The 15,985-nt window shown below is 42.7% G+C and overlaps 1 protein-coding gene across 1 annotated transcript; it reads left to right on the top strand.

The window, feature by feature from the left end:
* Positions 1 to 9,391: 9,391 nt before the first annotated feature.
* Positions 9,392 to 12,738, top strand: LOC130134349 (phosphatidylglycerophosphate phosphatase PTPMT2-like). The gene is made up of 6 exons (XM_056307795.1): positions 9,392 to 9,996; positions 10,569 to 10,691; positions 10,949 to 11,042; positions 11,168 to 11,250; positions 11,373 to 11,462; positions 12,155 to 12,738. Exons 1-6 carry the CDS (start codon positions 9,799 to 9,801, stop codon positions 12,425 to 12,427), a joined length of 861 nt encoding a protein of 286 aa, XP_056163770.1. The 5' UTR covers positions 9,392 to 9,798; the 3' UTR covers positions 12,428 to 12,738.
* The last annotated feature ends 3,247 nt before the right edge of the window (positions 12,739 to 15,985 follow it).

Here is a 15,985-nt window from a genome sequence, read left to right as displayed (position 1 = left end):
AAATCGTGACTTCTTTGCCAAATAAACGCACCCTTAGAATATCGAATATCGGCAAATGTTACTAAGGCGACCGCTTCATATAAAGCGACAAATGACAATGAAATAATCCAAAAAAGAGTACATACGACAACATTGAAGTTGTACAGTTCACTTGGTAAGATATTGATGTTGATCAAATTTGATTTTTTAATTTTCGAAGAGATTAACGAGGAACAATTGTTATTACCTCGTAATTACCAATTACATGCGAACAATATAATTGTTAATGCAGAGTGATGCCCTCACACATTTTGTGTACACCAAAAAAATACATTTTATGCACTAATTTGCACAATTCCCACTTCCGAATAAACACCTTATCCTAATTTGTTTTGTTCCTCATTTAAATAATTTGAGGAAAAAAAATTCTTAGCTATGGGCCTATGGCACAATATTGTAAAAATGATAATGTTATGAAAATATACTATGTGATTTCTCATGTGAATAGTCTTAATAATTTGATACATTTAGTCCAATTAAAACCTGAAAATAAGAAAATGATTATTGTATTACTCGACGCTATAATGCGTTACAATTAAGAGGTATTTATACTTGAACAATGTGTAAAGGATAAGGAGTAATTTGATTTAACGAGGAAACTAGCTACCCTAATCTATCAACGAAACTAATGATCCTAGAATATAAGGAAGTATAGAATATCGCTAATATTTAATGATATCTCTTACGATATTCTCTAATAGATATATAGAAAGAGATTCTATGCCACCATCAAAAGTGTAATGAGAGTTAAAAAGCACGAGTCACCTAAACACATATTTAATAGGATATTTGTGGTGAGTAGAATTAGGTAATTTTTAGGCCATCAAATTGTCAAATTTGGCCCCCCAAAAGAATTCTAAATTGTAAGGGACCCCACTTCGGGGGTTATTGTTGCGACATCCTAGGCTCGTCACCGTCCCGTTTCTTTTATCTCGTTAACATGCACATGCGGAAAACGTGTACAACAAACTCCCAGATAGCACCACAAACAAGCAGCCAGGAAAATACCATACAAAACACACTACTTCCATATTGCCTCAGCACATTTACAAGCCCATTTTTTTCTACGGGTACTTCTTGTTTACATTATTTTCCTACCCAAAAACATAGGGAGGGGGATTCCTATCTTAACTAGCAAGGCTGCAACTCTGAAATCGGTACACCATGACGAAGAGGAGGTGAGATGTCCATACCTACAAGTCTGAAAGACAACGGAGTGAGTTAAAGACTCAGTAAGTAAAATCAATAATCCTGAGTTAGGAGGACGTCTCGTTGTCGAACCCAACATGCGAACATCACTCACACCATAGCATTGATGGCAAATCAATAGCAATACTATTGCTTTACCTCGAACATATGCATATGATCAATTCCGGCTTATCGTCAAGACACGATTTACCTTCGGCTTATCAATAAACTTAACAACAACACACATCAACATGCATCAAAGGTTCATTAACTGTCTCACATGGTTCTTCCCATACTTTCAGGGGTTTTTAGCCTCAGGCTGGGTATCCAGAATCCACCGGGCATCCTATACTTTCAGGGGCTTCTAGCTTCAAGCTGGGCATCCGAAATTCACTGGCAACGTCAACAAAATCCATTAGCAACGACTATTTCCTTTATGTGACCACAACAAGCATTCACGCAAGCCAGATTTTTATCTTTGTTTCTTAGCCAATGCATACACAATGCATGTGGGCGTGCTCAAACGAGTGTGTGTGTCATGACTCTCACTACATGATATGCCGGGAACAATCCTTGATTCATCGCTTGAACCAAACGCCTAGCACCGATCCCCGCACCGAGCAAGACTTGGAACCGGCACGCCTCAATGCCGACCAAGGCCTTGCGGCTTGGTTTATCTCGCCTTAACGTTAATTCCAAGCCAAGTGAACCTCGACCTTGTCTCGGGGCGTGAACACACTTAAATACGCCACATGAGCAAACCATACAAAAGCATTCATATTTATATTCACGACAAAATACGGGTGAGCACACGTCCATATTCAATAACGCAGCATATCGCCCTAGCTAAGGGTTAGTAATTTCATTTACCTAGAGGTGAACTAGAGAGAGCTTGCCAAGAAATGGCTTAAAAGAAAAAAGTGGTGTGCAAGGAAGGGTGTTGGGTTATTAGTTATTATTCTACAGTTTAGCAAGTTTGGGTTATTTATGTAATTATACAAGGCTTAACCCTAAGTCTATAAGTACTTCTTTTAATCTCAATAGAAAAACATTCTCTCTTTTACCAACAATATGGTATCAGAGCTTAACATTCCTACATGAGAGAAGACAAGGAGTTTTTGCCGGTTCTCCTACGTAGCCGCACCAAGGTGTCATTTTTGCCAGTTCCCCTAGTTAACCGCGCCAAGGCGTCTTTTTTTTTTTTTTCCCTTCTTGCTGTCCGAGGCGTCGTCTTTCTTCTAAAACGAAGAAAAACGAAGCTGGTGTCCTATTGACGTCAATGCTCGTAAAATGCTGCTGTCCCGTGCTGTTCCATTGACGTCAACGCCCTTGCTTTAGCCAAACGGTGTGTTTTGATTGGTTTTGAGTTGTTTGTGGTGAAGTGATAATTAGATCACAAAGTTGTGGCGGTTTGGGTGAGATTTGTGTATGTTCGTGGTGTTATCGTTGTGGTTGCCGACTAATCAACTAGGTTTCATATAGTCGACTAATAGTAAGTCTGAAAAGCAAAAGTTTTTTTGAATCTCACCCTCTAGTGCTCAGTGGTGCTGCAGTAGCATGTGGTATTTTATTATTGGTTTGTGGATATGTCTACTGATCCAGCAAGCTCTCCGTCTATTGTTTCGGAGGTGATTCCTCCTAATGTTACCCCTAGTTCAGGATCTTAAGGTACCTATCATAGTGGTACTCATGGTATGATAGGCTTACACACTACCTTGGTTAAGTTTGATGGTACTAATTATCATACTTGGTCAATGGCTCTTTCTACTTTTATTTATGCTAATCGTCAGTCCAGATGACTTGAAGAAGAACCACCTGCAGATCCAGCTAATCAAGAAGAATGGAAGGTCACTGATGCTACATTGCATACTCTTTTATGGGGAAGTATGGCTGAATCTGTCCGCCATCTTTTCATGGATTGTGCGACAGCCCGTGAAGTGTGGACAAAATGTGCGTTACTCTATTCCGAATAGAATAATATGAATCGAGTTTGCGATATGTAGGAGGCTTTATTTGAAGCTAAAATTGTTGATGCTGGGTTAGCTAAGTATTATGCTCGTTTTCCATCTTTGTATAAGCGTCTCAAATCCTACTTTCCATCGGCTACCACGGTTACTCAGATGCAGCAACGAGAAGCGGACATGGTGGTAGTTCTCTTTCTACGAGGTCTTGGTCCATATCACAGTGCTCTTCGGCAACAGATTACTTATCTTGGTTCTCTACCTTCCAGAAGAAGTGTACTCTCGGGTTACTCGTTACACTCCTAGTCCCAAAACTTCAGCCATATCAAAAAGTAGTGCTATGGTGGCTCGTGGTGGTTAAGGAACTCGAGGTCGTGGAAATTGGAACTCAAATGGTTTTAACCATGGTCGTAGCCGTAATGTTCAGGGCCGAGGTGCTCCTCGTGGTGGTGGTAATAGTGGTTCTAGAGGAGCTTGTGGGGGTCACTTTTGTGCTCATTGCCAGCTTATAGGATATACTGTTAATTATTGCTATGATCTCCATCCTGAGCTACGGGATCTACATGTTTATATTGATATTGAGCCTTGGTCTCCTTCGTCTGGACCTCCTTCTGGACAGGATATGATGAATTTAACTCGTGCAGAATATGATGAGCTGATTAGGGCATGACACCTTGGTGTTCCTTCAGGTCCCATTGCTACTTTGGCACAGCACAGTGATCTTACTTGTCTTTTGTCCACTACAGCTACTTCTCGTCCTTGGGTTATTGATTCGGGTGCCACTCATCATATGACTGGTGATCTGTGTCTTCTTACCTCCACCTCGTCCATTCCTTCCACTTCAGTCGCTTTGGCAGATGGTTCTCAATCCAAAGTGACAGGTTCAGGTTGTGTATCATTGAGTTCTTCCGTGTCATTGCCGACTATTTATCATATTCCATACTTCCCTTATAATTTATTGTCTGCCAGTTCTATTACCCGTGATCTTGACTGTGATATTATCTTTTCTTCCTCTTCGTCTGTTTTTCAGGATCGGAAGACTGGACGCCGAATAGGTGGTGGGCGTGAGGCTGGTGGATTATACCTTCTGGACCTGAGATTATTGATGCTACCGCTACCGTTCAGAAGAAAGCTGTGGATGACTCTTATCGATTACATTGTCACCTCGGTCACCCCTCAGCAGACGTACTCCAACATTTTCCCTTTGTGTCTAGTTCTAGTATTCAGTTTGATTGTAAAACATGTCAGTTAGGTAAGCACCATCGAGTGTCTTTTCCTTCTCGTGTTTTGAGTCGTGCGTCTCAGCCATTTGAGTTAGTCCACTCTGATGTTTGGGGTCCCAGTCCAGAGTCTTCATTTGGTTTCGGCTATTTTGTCACCTTTATTGATGATTGTAGTCGTACAACTTGGTTATATTTAATAAAAGATCGTACTGAAGTGTTTCAATCTTTCCGCCATTTTTATAATTAAGTTCGTACTCAATATAGCTATCCTGTTAAATGCTTACGTACAGACAATGCTCGTGAATACTTTTCTTCTTCTACCTTTATTCTATTTCTTGCCTTGCATGGAATTTTACATCAGAGTTCTTATGCTCATACCCCGCAACAAAATGGGATTGCTGAACAAAAGAATAGTTATTTGTTAGATGTTGCGCGTTGTCTATTTCTCCACACCCATATGCCTAAGTCATTATGGAGCTATGCTCTTCTTACAGCATGTCATCTTATTAATCGTCTTCCGACCTCCATGTTGAAAGGAGCTGTCCCTTATGCTCTTCTTCATCCTGGTCGTCCTTTGTAGTCTGTTCGTCTTCGTATTTTTAGGTGTATTTATTTCGTCCATTCTTTATCTCCTGGATTAGACAAATTATCACCTCGTGCAAAAAAATGTGTATTCGTCGGTTACTCTCGTACTCAAAAAGGCTATGTTAGTTACAGTCCTACTTGTCGTCAGAAGTATATTTTTGCTGATGTGACGTTTTTTAAGAATCAAGCATATTTTGGCAATGTTTCTTCTCAGGCGCCATCGACGATGGATCTTTTGTCACCTTCTGCACCTTATCAGTCATTGCCGCTGACTCCGACCGTATCTCCCACTACTTGTCAATCGGAGCCACTGCCAGTTCCTTCTACTGATGCTTCGCTCGATTCAGGATTACCTACACTAACTTCTATTCAAGTCTATACACGTGGTCCTCGATCTGTTTGGGGTCATAACTCTCCATCAACGAACGTCCCACCACCTCATTCGGCCCCGGCTTTTGATCCTCTTCCACTAGCTCCTGTTGATTCTCCTATTGCCCATCGTACTCGGTCTAGGTATCGTCTTTCTCATTTTGTGTCTTATCATAATTTAATCCCTGAGATGTCTCTCTTTGTGTCGTCCCTTGCATCTGTATTTGTGCCCAATATTATACAGGGGGCTTTGGCCCATCCAAGTTGGGCTCGTGCTACGGAGGAGGAGATGGCTACATTACATCATAATAAGACTTGGGAGTTGGTCCATTTGCCTCCTGATAAATAATTGGTGGGTCTTTGTCGTCAAACACCGACCTGATGGTTCACTTGAATGCTTAAAGGCACATCTTGTTGTGAAGGGTTATACTCAGACTTATGGTATCGATTATGATGAAACTTTTTCTCCAGTGGCCAAAATTCCTTCTGTTCGTATCGTTATTTCTTTGGCGGCCCGGTTTAAGTGGACTCTTCATCAGCTTGATGTAAAAAATGCATTCCTTTATAGTAATATTTACGAGGAGGTCTATATGGAGCAACCACCTGGGTTTGTTGCTCAGGGGGAGAAGGTGTACCGGTTGCAAAAAGCCCTCTATGGACTCAAACAATCTCCTCGTGCTTGGTTTGGCTGCTTTAGTGATACAGTTATTACTTTTGGCATATATCGGTGCAGTGTGGATCACTCTGTGTTTAGTATGTCTTCTTCTTCTTCTTCAAAGGGGTGTGTTATCCTTGTTGTTTATGTTGATGATATTATTGTTACCGGAAGTGATGTTGAAGGTATACAACGGCTCAAGCAGTTTTTACAGAAGGAGTTTAACACTAAAGACCTGGGTCGTCTTAGATATTTTATTGGCATAGAGGTTGTCTATGCCAATGGTACTATCGCTCTCTCTCAACGAAAGTATACTCTTAACATTCTTAAGGAAGTGGGCTTGCATGACGCTAGGCCTAGTGACATATCTATGGACCCTAGGTAAAACTTGATAATGAACATGGAGAGCTTCTTCATGATTCAGAGAAGTATCGCCGGTTAGTAGGCAAGTTAAATTATCTCACCATTACTCGTCCAGATATTTCCTTTGCTGTTAGTGTGGTGAGTCAATTCATGAGCTCTCCCCGTACTACTCACTGGCAAGCCGTCCTACAAATTGTTTGCTATTTGAAGGGAGCTCCGGGTCAAGGACTTGTGTTCCATAATCAGGGTCATCTTCATATAGCTAGTTGTTCAAACCCTACGTCTGTGGAGGTAACAACATATTCCAATGCAGATTGGGCCGGTTGTCCTATGGATCGCCGGTCTACTTCTAGATACTTTGTCTTTCTTAGTGGTAATCTTGTGTCATGGAAAAGTAAGAAACAATCCGTTGTTTCTCGATCTAGTATAGAGGCTGAGTATCGTGGCTAATGTTACAAGTGAACTTCAATGGGTTCGAATGTTATTAGCTGAGATTGGACTACTTATGACTGGATCATCTACTCTTCATTGTGATAATCAATATGTTGTTCACATTGCCAGCAATCCGGTGTTTCATGAGTGAACGAAGCATATAGAAGTGGATTGCCATTTTGTTCGGGAAAAAGTCAATTGTGGTGATATACAGTTGGTGCACATAAGTTCTGAGGAGCAGCTAGCAAACATTTTCACAAAGCCTCTTCGACGTGGACGAGTTTCATACATTTGCCACAAGTTAGGCCTTTTTGATATGTACGCCCCAACTTGAGGGGGAGTGTTGGGTTATTATTTATTATTCTACAGTTTAGCAAGTTGGGGTTATTTATGTAATTATACAAGGCTTAACCCTAAGCCTATAAGTACTTCTTTTAATCTCAATAGAAAAACATTCTCTCTTTTATCAACAACAAAGGGAAAATGAGAAAGTGAGCCAAAGGATGGAAATGAAAGAGGGGGCTCATCTATTTATAAACCTCAACTTCATCATTGCTTGTCCAAGTGGTCCAATTGATTTCCTTAAAGTGGCAAGCCTATTAGAATGAGTTGGCTAGCCTATTTGATGAGTGGCAAGCCTAACAAGAAGAGGTGGCATGCCTAATGGGATGGTATGGCATGCCTAAACTCTTAGGGAAATCATGAAGCCAATGTGTGCATTTCTAATTGGCACACTTGGTCATGAGTCGCTAACTTCTTCCTCAAGACAAATCTTAAGTCATCATGACCAAATCTTCCTTAGGCCACATAAGATGATGATTCACCCCCTTGGATTAATGACCAATGTTCTAGAGCCTTCTCTTTTGTCCATATTTTCAAGAATATGGCAAGCATGAGAATTAGGCCAATGGAAGCGCTAACTTAGTCGGGTATGAGTTTCTCATGTTCATCCATGATTGATTGTGCCTACCAAACCGAGGTTCGTAGCTAAGTCACCATCGGATGTGGCGAGTCATGGCCAAACTTGTTTTGGTTGGCTAAGTCAGTGGCCCATGGCGTGGGCATCGTGGCCGGCGCTAGCCGGGTGCAGGGCTGGGCTGACCGGCAGCAGGACCGAGCTAACCGGGTGCATGGCCTGTGCTTAACCTGGCTCGCAGCCTGTCCGCAGTGTCCTCAGCCTGACCAGGCACATGGCTAGTACAGGACCGGGCTGACTAGGCGCTTGGCCAGTGCTTGTGCTGGCTCGTGGCTTACAGCAAGGTCCACGGGCTGGCCGAGCACATGGCCGATGCCTGTGCTGGCTCGTGCCCTTACGGCGGGGTCCAAGTCCAGGCACATGGTCGACTTGTGGTCTGGCACTAGGCCTAGCTCACTGCTTGGCACATGGCCTATTCGGCAAGGTCGCCGGACCAATCGGCGATCAATCCACGACCAGTACGTGACCCGTCCAAGTGGCCCCATGGCCAGTTCATGACCGGTCCATGGCCAAGCATACTTGGTCCGTGACCGACTCTCGATTATCATGTAGTTGCGTGAGATCGATCGTTCCGTGACCAACACACGATCGCACGGATCAATCCATGGTTGTCTGCGATTGGTACATGACCGTGCGGAATCACTCGCGATCAGAATAAGACCGCGCGGAATCAGTCCATGATCGTCCATTGATCTGTGGTGGTACGTGACTGTCCCACGACCAACCCTTATGGTCGGGCAGCCGATTCATAGTCAAATAGCTCGGGTCGCTCACGTGGTTATTGGATTGATGCACTGCCAATCTCTCGATCATTCCAGGGCCAATCCGATCAGATCATGGTTGATCCCTTGGTTACCCTTCCGATCCTGATCGGGTTGATCGGTCCATGACCGTTTCTTGGATTGGTTCATGGCCAATTTCCCTCACTATCGGCACACCAGTTCTATAACCATTCCTCATAGCCAGAATTTTGGATGTTACATAACTTGTCTAAGAAGAAATAAAGCTTTGGCCCAAAAGAAGGGCAAAAAAAAAAGGAAAGGGGAAAAAGCTTAAAAGAAATTATAATTATGTACCGAGCATCTTAAAATATTTCTAATTTTCACTCTAGTTTCAAATCTACCTACACATCCAAAATTTGCCACAGATTTCCTCTGGTTATTAACATTATAGCCAACTAGAGGCTGACCATGGGAATCCGCACCGCGTCTTCATTAGCACCCTCAACTTCGTATGGAGTAACAGCCGCCTTCCCAATATTGTGACAGATTTGGAAATAGAGCGAAAAGTTTGAGGAATTTTTTTTAGGTAGAATTGAGATTAGATTTAAAGTCGAGAGACTTTTACGAGATTAGCCCCCTCGAGAGAGGGCCCAAAAAATAAGTAAAAAAGGGTATGGCAATTCTGTAATTAAACCACAACACGGAGCCCGGATTCAGACCGCCACCTCAATCCTCCATGCATTTTCGACTCTTCAATTGCATTGCGTAACTTTCCAAAAGCAGAAAGAAGAGAGAGAAAGCAGAGAGAGGAGAGAGAAACAAGAGAGAGAAAGCAGAGAGCGAAACAAGAGAGAGAAAGAAGAGAGAGAGAGTGGGAGAGAAACAAGAGAGAGAAAGAAGAGAGAGAGAGTGGGGAGAGAAAGAAGAGAGAGAGAATTTCTCCGTTCGAATTGATAGAGGAGTTCTTGAATCCGCATCTACAGAAGGAGGCGAATCTCATCGTGGTGCGTTGTCCGATTCCCTTCCCTCGTTCCGCGCATCGGCGAATCTGAACTCGCGAACCTCTCCCTCCAGCTCAAAAGCTCTCCCCGATCTCGATTCATTTCACACCCACACCTTCCCTTTCCTTCCCCTTCCCCTTTTCCTCCGATTCATCAAATGCCCTTCTTCCCTCGGCTTCCCCCGAAGCCCACGTGGTGAGCCCCGGCGGGCGATTTGGCTCGGTACCCACTTCGGGTTTTGCCCGGGAGAATCTTGGGTCGGGGGGCGTTGGGGGCCGGAGAGGATGAAGATCGAAGAGTTGGAGGACGCGGGGCGGGAGAGGGGCGACGGGGTCGATGGGGAGATGGTGGTGAGCAGCTACGACACGAAGAGGGTCTTGGTGGGTGCGGGCGCCAGGATCTTGTTTTACCCCACCCTCTTGTATAATGTGTTTCGGAACAAGATCCAAGCTGAGTTCAGATGGTGGGATGAAGTCGATCAGGTTGACTTTTCTTTCTTTTTCACCTTCTTTTTGATTGTTTTCTGTTATTTGGTGGAAATTCGAGAAATTGATGCGGTCTCCCTTCTGGGTATCCCGTTGACTGTGTATTGATACATGTTATGAGGTTTGGTTGGTTGGTTGGTGCGGCTGATTGGTCTTTGAGGGAGTGCTGGGAGGTGGTGAATCGGGATTGAAGTTGGGATTTCGAATAGTCGAGAACCGGGTCTTTTGTGTTGGTGTGTTCTTTGTGTTTTTGTGTGTTATTTGTTAGTTTGGATGGCTGAGAAGTGCACGTGCAGTAAATGAATGGGGCCCACCAAGAAGCTGGAGCGTTGACACAATCTTGGGTGCGGAACGAGTTTCTCTTGATGTTAACAATTTTGAAAATCGAGGGTCAAATCTAGAGGGAAGGTTAAGCTCATCTATGGTTGGTGTTTGCCGAGATTTAATTCACAGCTGTTGTGCCTTTCATCGATTATGAACTAAATTGTTTGTCCTGACCTTCCAAAGAAGATTGTTAAGATTGATTTTATGGTCTTCTCACAGAGTTGTTTTCTTTTGATGATCTGCAGTTTCTTTTGCTGGGTGCAGTGCCATTCCCCAAGGATGTTCCAAGACTAAAGCAGCTTGGTGTTGGTGGTGTCATCACCTTAAATGAACCTTATGAAACTTTGGTGCCGTCATCTTTGTACCATGTGCGTACATCCTTGAGATCATATCATGTGCTTATTTTTGCTATGTGCTGAGTTTTCTCTACCACTTAATTTCCTCGAAACTCTTGTTCTTGACAGGGTAGACTATAAAAGGGTACATTTCGTGTTATAGTTTGTGATACATTTTCATCCATGAAAACCTATCAGCGATTCTAGAGATATCTTTCTTTTGTGAGCTGATCTATGTAGGAGTTGCTTATGATATCCTACTCATTACTTAACTTGCTTGTTTGGTTCAGGCCCATGGGATTGACCACCTTGTACTACCTACCAGGGATTATCTCTTTGCTCCATCTTTCATTGACATTGGCCGTGCAGTGGACTTCATTTACAGTATGACATCTTTGAAGCTCAGCTATTTGTTTTTTTTGTGTTCCTTTTGATTCTGGCTGTATGTTGTCATCTCTGCTATAGGGATTTCTTCAATCATTTGATATTGTTTTGTTGCCTTCATTCAGGAAACTCATCATGTGGCCAAACAACATATGTTCATTGTAAAGCTGGTCGTGGGAGGAGCACGACAATAGTGCTCTGCTATTTGGTGAGTTTCATCTCCTACAGAGGAATAGACTCATTACTTTTTACTTCTGTCATGTAGCTGAAGCTATGGAAGTTTGTTCCTCTTTTTTATCAGATAGAAGATTGAGCTCCTTTCGTTTGCAGGTAAAGTATAAACACATGACTCCTGCTGCTGCTCTAGAATATGTTAGGTCTAGAAGGCCTCGTGTACTCCTAGCCCCTGCGCAGTGGAAGGTGAGGACACGCTTGCTGGTTTTCGTTTTTGGATTGTCTAATTATACTTATTTCTTTCCTTGGTTGGAAAGGGATAATATGGGTGAGATCAAGTCAATTTGAGTTAACACTATAGAATATCGATGTTGCATTTTTTAAAAACTCGACGCTTGAGCTTGACTAAGCAATAAGTTTCATAATCAAACTTGACTCAAGCTGCACAATTGAAATTTTAGGGTGTTTTTTAATCTTTAAATTTCTGTTTGCTTGTGTCAATGTGCATGAGAGAGAGAGAGAGAGAGAGAGAGAGAGAGAGAGAGAGAGAGAGAAAGGATTTTGACCTTTGGGGCCACAAAGGTAACTAAAGAGTTATTGGTTAAGGAATTTGTTCTTAGAAGGCTAGCCCATGATCTCTGTTCCTGTATTATCATACTAGTCGAACTGAGACACCTGAATCTAATCTAGTGACATGGAAAACTAGATACCAGAGTCTAGTACTATGTTAATAACTTGACGAATGGTAGATTATTGAAGCTACCAGAGAATTTTGGTTGTTCTAGCTCTAGATGTACAGGTCAATGTTGTTGCAACTTCTTTAGCTCTAGTTTTAACTGTATCCTTTCTTTTCCAGTTGGTTTTAGGCAATTGTATCCTTCTCTTAACAGTTCTAAGTTATAGTTTGCCACTTCTTCCTCAATTTACAATCTAAACAGGCAGTTCAAGAATACAGCAAGGGCCTAAGAACGATGGCGGTATGTTCTCCGTCAGGCTCGGGGGACACTGTCTTTATAACAAAGGCCGATCTGGAAGGGTACCAGTGCACCTTGGAAGATAATTATGGTAAGGATCTGGCCATCATCCCCAAGGTGACGAGGTCAAGACCCATGATTGCAAAGTTGTCTTGCCTTTTCGCTTCGTTAAAAGTATCTGGTGGTATTGGGAGTCTGCCGAGGCGGTTGCCAGTACCGGAGGCACGCGCGTGCTAAGACGTTTTGCATGTCACGGCGGCTCTTTTTTATGTCTGTACAGGAATTCCTCTGGGAATGAGTTGTATCGAGTTAGGAATTGCCCCCCCGGTATCTTGTGTCTAAGAGAGAGAGAGAAAGAGAGAGTGCGAGAGAAGGTCAAGTGAGTATAAAGATACAAACAAAAGAGCTATTGTTGCGTGGTGTATTCTGCTTCATCTTGTTGCACAGTCTTCGCAATGAATTCTGACACTTTTACTTGTTGGCAATTGGAATTCCCCCACTCCTCGGTGATATCTGTGGTTACGGGTATCCCTGGATTACCAAAATAAGCGTAGCGTGCGGTTTCTTGATTGCTTTGATCTTCAGGTTCTTATTAATTTCCTAGCTGGCTTTGGGCTTCGATACCCAATGGTATGTTATCACAGAGGATTATCACGAGGCTTTGATGGGCGGCGAGTCATGACACTTCCTAAGTCACCTCGACACTTGCTGGCGGTTGTGGCTGCTGCCGGTGGTGTCGCTGGAGGCGGCAAATCTGCGGCGGCCACTCCCTCCTCCTCCCCCTTCTCTCTCTCTATATATATCTTGACAGCCAAGAAAAGTGTCAAAAAGTCCTAAACCTTTGGCATTTGTGCCAATTTAGTCCTACACATTTTTTTTTATGCTAATTCAGTTCTAAATCTTTTGCATTTATGTCAATTTAGTCATAAACCTTTTTTTATGTCAATTCAGTCGTAAAATTTTTATATTGGTGCCAATTAAATCCTAAACTTTTTATATTTGTGCCAATTCAGTCCTAAACCTTTTGTCTTTGTGCCAATTCAGTCCTTCTAGCCAATTTTGACCGGATTTTGCTGACGGGGATGCCGATCGGCTGGCAGCTGATCACCAGCGCTGATGTGGACAACTTTTAATAATATTTTAATAATTTTTTGAATTTTTTTTCCCTCCCCTCCCTCCTTTCTCCAACCGGTCGCCAGTCCGGTGATCGACTAGAGGCCGGCGAGGTTGACCTTGCCGGCCATTGGTGAGGCTCGTCCTTGCCAGCGACGGCAAAGGCGAGCCTCGCTTGCGACTGGGCGAGGAGACCTCGCCGGCCTCTGGCACAAAGACAAAAGGTTTAGGATCAAATTGGCACAAATGCAAAAGGTTTAGGACTGAATTGGCACAAAAAAAGTTTAGGACTAAATTGGCACCAATTCAAAAGGTTTAGGATTAAATTGACATCAATGCAAAAGATTTAAGACTTTTTTGATACTTTTCCCCTCAACAGCCACATGACTATGACTAAATGGGTTGATGACCAAAGGACACGATTAATCAAATCAAAAGAATTTGAAGAGTCGAATGCGCAAATTAAAAGTTCGAAAGACTGATGGAACGAAGTGCATAAATTAGTCAATTTTGTACTAATTTCACACATAAGCAATCATTGTGTTTAGTCACATATGATGGCTATGTAAATATAATATAGGCGAATAATGTGTCAACTTATTTAATTAAACATATCTAGACAATTGCAAGTTGATATAAATTAACCACTCTTATAATGACATTTTTCCTGTATTTATAAGTGGATTGGCCCATCAAGAGCATGGACAAGATAAAATTTAGCAAGATCATGCTTAGCTATGTGCCATAAATTGCGTCCAAAATAATCAGCCTAAGCCGTCCCTCTAATGTAGTTTAAATAATTTAAATTACGATGACTTTGTATTCAATTGATAAGAGAATTTACATTAATGATAACAACTTCACGTGTAATTTCGCACTGTGAGCTTCCCCATTAATATGCACTTCAACTCGTCAAGGACGATTCTTGATGTTTTGCCAAATCTGTAATATCAGCTTCCGCCTTCCATGTCGAAACGTCAGCCCTCATCGAAGCTCTCTCTTTCGTCACGACCGGAAGAAGCGAAGTACTTGAAGTGGTGTCAGACTGTTCAGAGTTTGTAGAAGCCATTTCCAACTCTCTCGAATCTCCGTGGGACGTACAATCTCTAGTATATGAGGCCCGGTGGTCCATGGGCTAATTTGCACACTTGAAGCTAGCCCATTGCAGGACTGGGTAGCCAAGGCCCTCGACATCGGTTAATCCTCACATGTTTCGATAAGAACCTGAGTATCTCAAGATCGAAACATGTAATTGGTTAGCTTGTCCCCTCTACCCCTCTGGAAGTTACTTCGTCTGGATGCTCCCTCAGTGAGCACTTATTCTTGAGCACTTTTCATTCAATTAATTCGTATTTCGACGGGAAAAAAAAATAGCAAGGTGTACCGCTTACAGAGACTGTCCATTTCTGGTGTGCTGGAATGGTTGGCGAGCTCGCGCGTTGAGAAAGGCAAATCTTTCGAGAGGATCGAACATTTACCGGGACATTCAGGGTGCGATGATGCGGGAGCTGTCGAGGGGCACGACAATTCGGAGTCTCAGGTCAGTCGGCGATTCATGGGGGAGTAATGTCCCTTGAATCATCAAGCGTTTTAGGAAGATGAGACATTTCACAGTTTCAGATTGCCCAAAGGTAGTTGAAATTCAGGTTGTGGGTGCTTGGGAATCATTAGAAGATTTCCAGCGTTCATGATCACGGTTGTGCTTCTCTGGGAAGATTAGCTGGGCTATCAAATTTGAAAAACCTTGGTCCGTGGCGCATGCGAGCAAAATGCTAAGTGCGCATAGTATGCCCATTAAAATCGCACACCCGCACGCGGGTATTGTGAGATCTAGCCCACTCACCCATTTTTCTCCATTTACAATAAAGGATAATACTTTAACTTATAAATAGACCAAAAATTTCATTTCTTTCCTATGTGGGACAAGGAAAAAGCCTTATTTGTTTGTTTTACAAACAAACACCAACAGATTCTTCATGAAATATCACACTCGGGATCCAAGTCGGACAAGGTGTGCACATTTTCTTGCATCAAATTTGTGTTATTTTTTTTTTAATATTCTGGGTCCATGTCCTCGGGAAAATTTCAAATAAAGGCTGTCATCATTTTCTCAAATAAGGGTTTGTAGTGAGTTTTGTTTCAAATAATAGCATGAAGTGGTTATGTCAGTTCCAAAAAAGGGCTTGACTTTACCTTTGTGTTATTAAGGGCATTTTCGTCATTTACCTTTTTTTGTCTTTGTTTTTTCCTTTCTCTGGTTTTTTCTTTCTTCTTCGCCAGTGGCCGGTCTCAAGCGATGGCTGGCCATCGACAATGCTCAAACAGGACTGAGCAAGGGTTGCCCTCGCCCGATCTAGCAAGGGCCACCCTCGGCAGCGCCCATAGGCGAGGTTGGCCCTCGCTAGATTTGGGGGAGGGTTGCCTTGTTTGCGACCGGTGAGGGACGGCTACCCTTGAAAACCACAGGCAAAAATACTCTTGACTGGTCGGAATATTTAGCTGGTCGGCAAGACGAGGTCAGACCCTTATTTGAAACTGTTATGGCCACTTCAGACCCTTATTTGAGACTAATATGGCCATTTAAAGCCATTATTTGGAATTTTCTATGTCCCGTGAGTCCATTTTTAGATTGCTTCAACATTTAGGATATGTTTTTGGCCTTCTTCTATAATGTTTGTGTTC

The sequence above is a fragment of the Syzygium oleosum genome, unplaced genomic scaffold (assembly GCF_021117445.2).
Source record: "Syzygium oleosum isolate NSW1041296 unplaced genomic scaffold, Sole_v2.1 Sole_v2.59, whole genome shotgun sequence".
Taxonomy (NCBI): domain Eukaryota; kingdom Viridiplantae; phylum Streptophyta; class Magnoliopsida; order Myrtales; family Myrtaceae; genus Syzygium; species Syzygium oleosum.
The sequence above is the reverse complement of the archived record's forward strand: the minus strand, read 5'-3'. Positions and strand labels throughout refer to the sequence as shown.